This window comes from Ctenocephalides felis, unplaced genomic scaffold (genome assembly GCF_003426905.1).
Source record: "Ctenocephalides felis isolate EL2017-DRISC unplaced genomic scaffold, ASM342690v1 CF-g0.4_SCAFFOLD_01886, whole genome shotgun sequence".
In the NCBI taxonomy this organism is placed as follows: domain Eukaryota; kingdom Metazoa; phylum Arthropoda; class Insecta; order Siphonaptera; family Pulicidae; genus Ctenocephalides; species Ctenocephalides felis.
The window spans coordinates 145821785-145834730 of NW_020538040.1; the positions used below are offsets into that span (position 1 = coordinate 145821785).

Below are 12946 nucleotides of genomic sequence, written 5' to 3' on the forward strand. Positions count from 1 at the left end.
ATAATTAGAATAAAAGACGTTGTTTTCACGAGATGAACGTCCACATTGTAAATTTTTCATAGAAATTTTATTTTCTTTGTTATTACTTTTTTTAAGTTTTGAGCACTGTTTAATATACCACACCTCAATTTAATTTTTAAGTATACCTTATTTTATTGTTTTATAAGGTGTATTGTTAATTTTAAGGCAGGTTAAACAGTTTTTTTTATGTATAACCTCTAGTATAGCTTACATGTGATTGGTTTAAATAGGAAATGGTCACTTTTGGAAAAGGTACAGAAAAATCATATTTCTACAATGATTCAGCTAAGATTTTACTGAAAATATTTCAGCAGTTGTATGTGTGATATGTGTTACTGGTTGTGATTTAGTTAGTGTGATTTTCGCAGTGTAATTACTAAAATTCAAATTAGGCCTTTAAAAGCCACGCCCTACCTTATTTATAATATTAAATTTAGCATTAAATATTTTTGCAGTATCAAAATTATATTGCATTATTTTTTCATTTATGAACTTAATATATAAAAATTTATATTTTGTTTCAAATGATCTTTTAGATAAATTGCTCCATATATATTTTAATTTGTTGAGTCTTGGATTTGTACTTACTCGTATGTAAGGTATATTACTATTTAAATTTATACAATTTAATTTTTTTTCTTAAATTCTTTTATTCAATTTATGATATAAAAATTTATTTATATGTTTAATTAAGATGTCTGGTGGATGGAATGTACATGGTTCCGAAACGTCGACAATATACCATGTATTTTTTAAAAGAACATTTGTTTTCATACACACACACACCTATGCGTGAATATTTTTGGAATATGCGGTGTTGTAGTATTTGTTCATAATGCACAGCATTATTAATCTTGATTATGATTTATGTGACGTGTATGAATCAGGATATTAAGAAATAAATTATAATATAATAATCCAGACAGTATGTTCTGTGGACCTAAATAACCAATTTTTGCGAGTTTTGTAATTCTGTTTTTCTGAACAAAATACATTTCATTTGCTTATTCTACAACAGAACACAAAAGTAAATTTTAGAACTGAAAACTTAACGGCATTCAGAACCGCTTTTTCTGTTAGCTGTTTTACTGTACATCTTAACATAGTATTTTTCTCGAGAGGGCAACCCAGCGGTTAACCACTCTCATTTTTATGTACTCTCACTGCTCTCACAATTCTCATTTGTAGACTACGAGATATGTATATGTAGTAGCGATAATTATTGCATCAATGCCCACGAAAGGCTATTTTCACTTTAGATTATATTTGAGATTTATACGCACGAATGATAAATTTGATATCGCACTGCTTGATATCGAGTTGGCCGAAGTTGGTATCGAACCCGGAACTGTTGGTATTTCTTCACGTTCTTAAATGCACCATGACGTGCTTAAACATCTGAGTTATATTAATAGCTTTTAGTACAACATAATTTATTATGAGGTGTTAAAATATAAATAGAACAAACTATAAGGTATTGGATTATATGTAGGTGAATAAAAGATAAAACGATCAGTTTAACTATAAATTCGATCATTTGTTCGTCCACACTTATCAATATACAGACGTAAAATATAGGCTAATGTACATTCAGCTCTTAATCACTCAATGCAGTAGTTCAGACATCATACATTATTAACAACAAAATGTTGTCTACCGCAAATAAATCATCAAGTTGACTTTAAACGGCATCGTTTCTATTGTATAGCGTTGACAGCTGCTAAAACGGCGAACATGATGTGAGAGTGCTTCAACAGTTCGAGTTAATTGTAGTATTATATACCAGAAATCATTCCTCCCAAGGCATCCCGACAATGAACACGATTGTTTATCGTATGATGCAAGAAAGTTAAGAAAATATTCTGATCCTCTCTACTTTCTTAGTCAAGTTTCGCTTTTATATGCATACGACATAAAAACATATCACTTTTATTCGCAAAACTTTTATATCGATTGCTCTTCCCATGCCCGTGGCGACCGTCTCGTTAATTATGATTTCTTCTCTTGTTTTGTTTGATTAATTTCTTTCAGACTTTCTATCATGCAATTTAATTTTCCTCTCATTTTTTTCCGACATATCACATGTTTTTGCATCTTTGTAGTTATACATACATACATCTATCTACTCGTATATTATATGATATCTATTATAAAAAAATATTAATATTGACAACTCTTTATTTATTTGTTCCGACACTTGATATGTGTCGTCATTCAAAAAATATATTTTGTAATTGTTTTAGAATGATGGCACATATCAAAGGTCGAATCAATTATTTATTATCTCTACTTTATTCAATTAAATCTCTACTATTTTAAAGTAGAAGGAAAATGATATGTAACCAGCTACCACCTTAATTTCTACGACGTCGCTATGAGGAGATAAACGGCCATGTATTAATATTCATAACAAAAGTTTTTTTTTTTGATTTAGTTGTTTTTTGGGCACTTTTCTTTAGTTTGTGATACCTGAATATAATTTTCAAGTATACATTATTTAATTGCATTGTAAGATGTATTGTCATTTTTAAGTTTTATACATAACAGTATAAATTTTTTTTAAGTTAAGATTTATACATAACAGTTTTATGCATATCCATTATGAACATGTATTATTTTGGCGTTACATTTTTTACAATTCAGATATTCCTGTAATATAAAAACATATATAAATGCTACTTTATTTTTTATATGATGGTTTTCACATTTTATATTTGGTTCTAAACTGCTTATTTCAATTGCTGTATTGTAATATGTTTCTTAAGAGGGTTCTGGACTAGAACAAGAAATCGATTTTTTATATTCTCAAAGTTTAACTATTCTAGATTGTGTGTACAAGATGATTTTTCAACATTCAAAATATTTTCGAAGATATAGATTTTTGACAATGATAGTCATTCTGTATTCCTTTCCTCGACGAAACTGTAAACGCGTTTTTTCGAAACTGTCTTTTCAATACGATACCCACGATTTCGAAATTTTTACTGGACCGATTTACTTGAAATATAAACAGTTTTTTAGGTCTTCTTATCACCCCCAAATTCTGTATTTACTCATTTTAAAAAATTTGAGAGTATAGAAAAAAGTTGTAAAAAACTTCTTCTAAACAATTTGTTTTAAATTGTCATAGATATGCAACATTATTCTAAATTTTTCTATCCGATTATTTAAAGGTCTAAAATCATGGTCACCTGCCAGTTTTTTTGAGACCCCCCACTTTATGAACTGCTAGAATTAAAATTTTTTAATTGTATTTGATTTTCAATTTTTTTCTGTATTTTTATTATATTAATAGATATCTTTGAAAAAACAGTGATAGAAAAAATATTGTTTGCCTTTTTTACGGACTTTTGAAAATTACATGAACTTTATGCTTCTAGACTAGAATACCCATAGATAAATAAGCATAAAGCATAAAGCAAAAGCAATAAGCATGAGAATACCCCCTTAAGAAGAACGTCGCCCTCTTAAGTTCATAGCATTATAATCTAGTCTCAATAATATTTTTAGAATTTCACTTATTTTAATTTTCTTTACCACTGAGAAGACTCGAATGTTAATGTTTGTATTTTTAATAAAGTCATAAAAACTTAAGCTTGCATTAATGTGGTTAGTTGTATGTGATCATATCAACTCATCGATCTTACTTATTATCATTCATTAGCCAGTTGCATCAACCGAAAGCAAAATTGATTAATGGATGGCCTGAATGCGACTTCGTAGGAATTAAGGTAATGGGTGGTTACACATGCTTTTCTTCTCTAAAATAGTATCGTTACAAAATTTTATACCCGCGGACTCTCCCTATTTACTTCTACCCCGCTCTACCTTATTTATTTCCAAACTTTTCTCTATATTTTCATAAAATGCAGTAATTTTCATATAGCGTTTGGCAGGTCGTGCTAGAGCATAAAAATAATGACCCTACGGGAAGTTAAAAATTGAAGTGAGCGTTAGGATAAATAAAATGATGTGGGGGTTTTTGTTTAAAGAGATTGGATTGTCAGTAATGCATTTTTATTTGAATTTAAAAAAATCAATCTATAAATAAAAAGTTATATTCAATTATATCGTAATTTAATCATTTGCTAAAGTGGTGAATATGTGGGAATCAACTGAGCATTGACTTCGGATTTGAATAAAAACAAAATGCCATGGCATTTTTATAGTTTTGTAATTAATAAATTTTAATATATTTTTATACAGATGGAAATTATCTTATACATACATATATATATATATATATATATATATATATATATATATGTGTGTGTGTGTGTGTGTTTAAATTCGTACTTAAACGACAACAATCATGTGAATACCGTCGACATCGTGCTAATTTGTAAATACATTGTCAGCATGTCAATCAACGACTGAAAATCTTTCTCTTTTCATTACCTTCAGAGTGTGGCTGGCCGCTGGACCACCAGCGAAGCAGACAACCACGTGCTCGAACGTCGGGCAGAATCATTGGAGGCGAAGAAAGCAACGAGGACGCCTGGCCTTGGCAGGTGACCATTGTATATTTATTCATTACTGATATAAATTCTAATCATCCAACACACTTTAACACTAGATTTACGGATGTTGATTGTATACCTATAATATTTTTATTGAAGTGAGCCAATTTGGCTCATACAAAAAATGGAAATTTTTTGAATAAAATAGGTCCAAGGCAATTTAAATGAAAAAATAAACATTTTTCATCACTTGATGTATGACATCGCCATACTTGTATATAAGAATTAATGTATATAGTTTTATATGTATAAGGTCATCAAATTTTTATTGAGTAAAATGGGCTGGGGTCCGTAAATCTAGTGTTAAAGATGTCAATGGCAGTATTAAAATCGTGAATAGTATAAACAGTTTGCCCTTAAGTTCACAAGAACATCTTCAATATTGCTGATTTATTTTATTTTATGCTGTTTGAATACTAGCCATAGCATAATTTTTAGTAAACAATTATTTCCAATAAAAGTGATATTATTGCATACAGAAAATATCATCATATTAATTAAAAGCATGTATACTAAAATCGTCTATAAATATCTCCTGACCAGTCCTCATTCATAATGCTTGAAAAATAAAAATAATTCGTTATCTCCCAGAAAAAAAATACTTTGAAAAATACTTATCAATAAAATAAATGTATTTTGCAACCACCCCGTTAAGACAATTTTGCTATGTATACGATATTTCGTATATTACTTCACAGCGGTCTGATTTACATTTTTTATCCCGGATAATACGCTTTCTTTCTTAAAAAGCTTTTTGCTTAGGTTACTGGAAAATCGCCTTAATGGGATTTTTTTGTAATTAATATCGATTGAAATGATAATAATTGATATCCACGCTCTGTTTTATTACTTCCAAAGGTTTTTCTTCATATAATTTTTCATATTGCTAAAAATTCTAAATACAGTGGTTTTACCGTGTCAATTCGTTCCGGGAAAAAGTTCATTATACGAAAAGTTCACTATGCGAACCGCGTTTTTTCATACAAATACTTAAAATAAAATTAATTCGTTCTGTAGTTTGAAATATGGTCATAGAAAGATATACTTTACACATAATTAAAGCATTAGGCATTTTAAAAAAAAACATTACTAATTTACGAAATAAGTTATTATCTGAGTGGTACTGATTCCTGTTTTGTCCATTTAGCTCCTAACTTTTTAAAGAAACTGACTTATCGCAAACTTGATTGATATATATCCTTAAAGTCTGTTATGGACATTATGCACTAGAAATCTGCTGACTGGTGTTTTCATCCTCAGTTTGTAATCAACCACTTCCAAAATTTTGATGAGATGATTTAAGTGTGAGTTTTTTCTCCAACAAGTATATTTTCACAGCGGGGGTAAAAATTTCTAAGGTCCACTTTTTAAACTGACAACGATTTAGTAGAACGTTCGTGTACCTAAAAAAAGTTCGCTACGCGCAGCGTCCATTGCGCGAGGTGTACGTTTTGGCACCACTTTATATCGAATAAAAAAAAGTCATTTTTTCCATCTAACCATCAAAATTTTGTTTTTCAGGTATCTTTACAATTACTGCATCCTAAGTTTGGTTTTGTAGGGCATTGGTGTGGAGCCGTACTTATTCACCAAAATTGGATTCTTTCTGCAGCACACTGTGTTCACAAGTAAGATTTGCATTATTATATGGATAGAAAAATGCTGTCCTTGATTTGGAGAGTGTAATGAAAAATAAAGATAACACTATCAGAAAAATCTAATAATCTCATGATTGAGTCTTCCAATAATACAAGGTTAAGAAGTTAAATCACAGCAGCTCATATAAAAAGTTATGATTGCTGTTTAAAAAAAATATAATATAAAATGAAAAAAATATATTTGAAAAGGGTTTCTATTACTCAAACATGTACACGGCTCTTTGAATATGATAAATATTAGGGGATAGTTTCTTTTTCATTTTGGACTCGACATTATTAACCAAATATTAAATTATTTCTTCAATTGAATTATTATACTTTTGCATTGAGATGAACATTGTTTTTCCCAAACTGGCAAAGCTCTTAAACTGTGCCACTGGTTCATTTTAGAGATTTTACTAGGAAAAAATCTGCTCCAACCAATAACATTTGGCATAACCTTATGTTTTTAAAAATAGAAAGAAGCCACCCCATAGCCAAATGATTAAATCTTGGGGCTTCAAGTTTGAGGTTTCAGGTTCGATATCCGACTTAGACAGCCTGGCTCAAGCGTTAGTAGCATCAGTTTTCACTTGAGTAGATCGAAATATATTTTTGCAAAAGCTTCTAGGACTCACAGGGAAAATCCTGATTGCTGTTCATACAAATAACAAAAACAATAAAAATAATTGATAACATTTTTCTAGTGAAGCATTCAACTTACCCCTTGCCGCCTTGTGGACAGCCGTGCTGGGCGACTGGAATCGCGCAGTTGACAATAACTTCGAACAAAGAATACCTGTCGAAAAGGTAGTTGTTCATGAACGGTTTCACCATTATCAACATGATATAGGTGAGTTCAGATAATTATAATATTTTATAATTATTAAAAACGCATTTCTAACAAAAACTATTTTAGTTTTAATGAAATTATCGAGACCGGCCAATATAACGCGAAAAAGTCGAGTGAGGCTAATTTGTCTTCCAAACATGTCGCAATCTTTTTTGTCAAATTCACTGGATAATCGACTTAGTGATCAAGATCTATTTGCAAGAAGGCTGTGGACTGCAACGGCTATTAATGATAATAGGTCAGATGTGACAATAATATAGTTAATAGGAACATATAGTCCAGTCATTTAGGCTCAAATTAGGTAAGATTCTCGGAATTCGAGATACCCAGCTGTAAGTCTGTAAATACTTGTATTTTGCACCCTAAAAGTTGTCTCAAAACCTACATATGATAGGGTGTACACAACATATGTAGGTTTTGAGACAACTTTTATGGTGCAAAATACAAGTATTTACAGACTTACAGCTGGGTATCTCGAATTCCGAGGTGAACTTACTACAATGACTGGACTAATATAGCTAAACATACTATTAGTTTCCTGTTATTATAACAGAATTTGGAAACAATCATTCAAATCAAACTCGTAATTGTTTGAAGCTAGAACCTTGTAACAGAGTAAATTTATACTGATTTGCTAATCCATTAATTTTGTGAAAATTATATGTTAATTACAATTAAATGTTATTCTAATCACAACATCTATATATTATATATAATTACTAGTGAATGTGTAGCTACTGGCTGGGGAAGATCTAGGCATTCTGGTGAACTGACGGATACCTTACACCAGGCTCGGGTACCTTTGCACGACAATTCGCTCTGCAGGCGAGTATACGGCAAAGCAGTCCCGATAAGACCAGGACACTTGTGCGCCGGTCATCTGGATGGCTCATCCGGAACCTGCGTGGTTAGTAAAATATTTGAATATTTATTTTATACTAGATGACCCGACAGACGTTGTCTTGTACCCATGTCTACAGTTTTTTAATATAATATACTAATATTCACCGTTCACCTAAAAATAATAATTATTGTTTTTTAAATTACTCTTCACGCATATACTTTTAAAAATGCATATACATTTATAATATGAGCGATGTTAAATGTAGAACTGCTTTAACTAAAATGATGAGTCTCAATTCCCACACTATATTGGAAATTGAAGTCTTAACACTTTTACTTCATGTTGGATTAAATTAATTTAATTTTTTATTATTTAAGATATCCAAAATTCCATCTTAAACTTCTCCTAATCGTTATCGTGAGGGCCGAATTGTATGTAATCATCTTTACTTTCTCATTTGTTGTTATGAAGTGAAATTTTTACGAATTTTAAAAATATTGTGAAAAGATTAGTAAAAGATGCAAAGAAATTATATGTTAAAAAAAACTATAATGAAAATTTAATATTTGAATCTTGTGTTGGCGCCCCCAAAGGCGTGCGCTCCTATTTTTCGATTAATACTTAATTTCATATTTTAAGTGAATTAATTTGTCATATCCTGTTCATATGTGTATCATTCAATCTGCCATACATATACTGTATTTTATATTATTTCAATTTCTGGCACATCTCAGCTGCTTTTTGGCAATAATAATGTAGATTTTTCATTTTTCTTATTCATAATCATAAATTTATTATACATATTCTAATATTATCTAGGTTTATAAGTAAATTGAAATTTTTGGCAGATGATAGTTTTCATTTGTTTTCAATGCAAACAATGACATACCGTTTTTTACTATTTTTCTCATTTATTTCTACAATATTGCACATACATCCCAGTACTTTATAATCACATACACCCTAAAAAATTTCCTTAACAAACTACAGAAAGATTTATCAAAATCCGCATAATCGTTTAGAAGGAGTATACAGTGAGTGCTTGTAATTTAATATGAAATTTATATAATAGCAATAAAGCTCAATTTGATTCTACATTTTAGTTAGAAAACGTTTGTATGAGAAAAAGAAAAGACTGTCTTTAGGGTTTTCCCGGCAATTATTCGTTTTTTTCTCGCCGTAACAACCATCCTTGAACTTCAACGAACATTTTAAAAAAATTGGCCAAATTGGTCCAGGCGTTGTTGAGTTATGCGCTTACCAACACATTTTGCGATCCATTTTTATATATAAGATTTTCATTACTAATATTTATAATTTTAAAAATCGTAATATGCAATATAGGTTTATATTGAGAAACAATGTGCCAATGCAAATACATTCGTTGTGAGAATTGACATGATTTATTTATGGAGATTTTTCGAACTTCTTGTGACTAAACATAAGTATTTGTCTCATTTATTTATAAGTATATAAAAGATAGTACTATATTATTTGAAAAGTACGTAATAGTACATAGTTTATTTATTAAACAATATTAAAGTTACAAACGTTTCGACGTACTTTTCAAACTTTTCAAGTGCGTTTCACCCGAAAGAAGCAAGACAATGCATAGAGAATTCGTGACCAAGTTTAATCAAATTTATTAGATATATATTTACACTGATAATGAAATAATCGATAGTCTCGAAACGTTTGTAACTTTAATAGTATTTAATAAATATAGTGATAACAGAGTGCATACCATTGCTTTCATTGACTAAAGGAAGGTTAATTTTAAAAATTGAAGATGTTACTCAAAAAGTTCTTACCAACAGTGGATTAAAAAAAAGTTTTGCATATTGACTCACCATATGTTGTTTCAAATACATTAATTTACTTTACCTAATTTTGTATATAAAATTTTAGGTTCTTTTATTGTTTACAGTTTTTTTCCCGACATATTTTTATTTTTCACTAATTTTCTCATACCTATTTAACCACTCACAGATATCATTTTTTTTTTAAGTTACTATTTATTTATTTATATATATACATTATTTTCATATCTCAGACAGACGGAGGTGCCTGGTATGAGAGATTATGAAAACAGTTTTCATATTTTATATATACATTTCATTTAACTTATTTCATTAATATAATATCTATTATAATTAAAATATCTTTATATAACTCTTCAGTCTTCTTTGTCTTCAATTTCTTTATAATATTTCTTTATTTATTTAAATTTATAAATTTAAAATTTATCGTCATCATTGGTCATCTTAATATCGTTTGACAATTCATTATATATAAATTGTCATAATTTTATATAAATTCATTATATAAAAATTTTGCTAATGTTATTTTTTGCTATGGAGGGATTTAACACGTAAACACGTAATAATATACAAATGACGTATCTAATACTTATCTTATTATACGCATGCTAATAAAAATATGTTTATTAAACATTTAGCATATTAAATTTATACTCAATTATATTGCTGATTTAAAGAGATAAAAATGCAGGCAATAAGTAAGGCAATGTTATAATTTCTATTTATTATAATTTTCAGACATATTAGTTGATTTTATATAGTTACCGCCTTTATTTTTAACAAACCAAATTTACAAATATTATTTTGCAAGTGTTCCGAAACATGCAAAATCACAGCAGACCCGTGAAAAAGGCATGCTGGGGAAACCACGTAAAAAACGAGCTAAGCACACTGCCTCGTACGTGGCGTTTAAACGTACTTTTCAAAGTGATATATCTTTAAAATGATGGCTCTGAGCAGAAAAAAGTATAGATGCATTTTTGTAGATAATTTTATGCTATACAATATTGTCTCATGTAATTTTGCTATAAAACTGACCATTTAGCTAAAAATCGCAAAAGGGTCATTTTTTGACCTTTGACATTGTGCCATTTTTTTTAGCTCGCATCGGATCGATGGGGACTTCTGAGATTTCTTTTATAATTGTATTTTAAACAATTTTGCCAAGTTACAGCCCTTCATGAATTATAGTAACCTTGAATGCGTAAATTGACTTAGCTAATATATTTAATACCGAAAACCTGTGCTAAAATTTTAGCTATCCGCAAAATTAGTTAAAATGATGTTGATATTTTTAGTATCAATTACATTTCTTTAGGGCGACTCCGGAGGACCCTTACAATGTCGTTCGCCGGAAGGCCGGTGGTTTTTAGCCGGGATAACATCATTTGGTTCTGGTTGCGCTCGGCTGGGCTATCCAGACGTCTACACCAGGACGAGTCATTACACGAGCTGGCTAAGAGCCAAAATCACCGAAGATAGAAAACTGGAAGAACAGGAAGATGATTTGTTATAGATTTTGTATTTGTTAAATATATTTATTTTAGCTTATGAATGCTTGTCATTATTGATATGTTGTAATCATCACGTTACTATGATCAAACTTTCTATTTGGTAAGATAAATAAGCTAATTTTATGATATTATACCAGATTTTCAAAACGGTATTAAAGTGAAAGTTATGACATTCTGGTGCAATGATAGTATCCTCGACCTTGCAACAACGTTTCGAACTTCGGCCTTATGTACAACCTGAATAATCAGAAGTTCCAGGTTTCCCAGGATTAATAATTGCCATCAGAAGTTTCATGTTCGATACTCGTTTCAGACAGCAGTAGTCACATTGATTTTCGCGTGAAAATAAAGCAATATGTTTCAAATTTCAATCTGATAATAAGCAGTAGTGATCACCTGAAAATACAGATGGGCTGCGATGTTTCTTAGATCCCGACTCGAAAGGCGACCGTGGGGTTGCCTTCTAATAGCGTTCATCAGTATTAGAAATAAGCTATATCTCACTCAGATAGTAATGAAAATCAATGGATTTTCTACTAATAACGTCGTTCTTTGTAATAAGCTTACAGGACATGTAATAGTTTTGATTGCTCAACATAACACACAAACGTAAGTCAATAAATATAGACCAAAATATATTTGCGAGAGAACATAGCTCTTCGGGGCATTGCTGCAACATATCACAATCCGAAAGTACGATCATTGTCGTCTCTAATAGCGCAAATTTTATCATAATTTGTGTGAACAATCATTGAGTTGCCTTCTAATCGCGTTTGGTAAATAAAATTCTAACTAGTGGTGTATGGCATCGTGCCTTAAGACAAATTGCTGAAACTTTCCGTACCGTAACGAAATGTTCGAGGAATATTAAATGTTTTCAAATAGATTATTATAAATCAATAATGTAACTTTGTCTAATATTTATAAGAATTATATAAACTGAAGTGCAAAGTTGAAATTATTTATTTAAAGTATAAAAGTGAGCTTTAGAACTTTAGCAAGAATTAAAATTATTATCTGAATTATTTTCGATATAAAAAAAAAAATTTAAAAAAAATTAAAAAAATTTTTTTTTTCAAAAGCAATTGTTTCCTCAACGCAAGCAGTTTTTTGAATCATTCAAATCGGATGCTTAGTTTTCTCAAAAATTGCCATTTTTTGTACATTTAGCTCCGTATCTTTGAAACGACTGGATCTGTCTTCGCCAAAAACTAATCAGCACATCTCCCTATCAATAGAAATCGAATGATTTTTGAACTATTGAAATCGGTTGCTCTGTGCGCTCGAAACGTGGACAAAAAATGCGGACATACAAAACACAAACACACACATCCATTTTTTCTGAGGTATGCCAAAATGTTCAGAAACCTTCAAAACGTGAAGATATGCAAACATTTTCGTCTTCGATTTTCGGAATCAAAGAATAAGCACCGTGCACAACATCTATTAAATATCTTTTATTGTGCAATTCTGCTGCAATGCCTGGCGAAGACTATTTCAGTTGGAAACATAATGATATCTACATTCCCAAGTAAAAACGGATATCACTACTGATTTACATCAAGTTGCGAGATGGCACCGGCTCCTTTCATTCAGGTCCACTCGTTCCTCGTTCTAACCACCTAGCTACGAGCAAGCCTGATAATAATGCATAGACGAATCTGAAATATTCTTTTTCTACGTACCGACGGCTTTAAACCTTCTGTATATAGTTTTTGAAAACACATTTTTGGTATA

General features: G+C 30.2%; 1 protein-coding gene across 1 annotated transcript; it reads left to right on the forward strand.

The window, feature by feature from the left end:
• Positions 1-254: 254 nt before the first annotated feature.
• LOC113376035 (chymotrypsin-like elastase family member 2A) lies at positions 255-11211 on the forward strand. The gene is made up of 7 exons (XM_026615965.1): positions 255-273; positions 4426-4532; positions 6063-6169; positions 6886-7031; positions 7098-7168; positions 7729-7938; positions 11014-11211. The coding sequence occupies exons 1-7, from the start codon at positions 255-257 to the stop codon at positions 11209-11211; spliced, it is 858 nt and encodes a 285-aa protein (XP_026471750.1).
• Positions 11212-12946: the final 1735 nt, after the last annotated feature.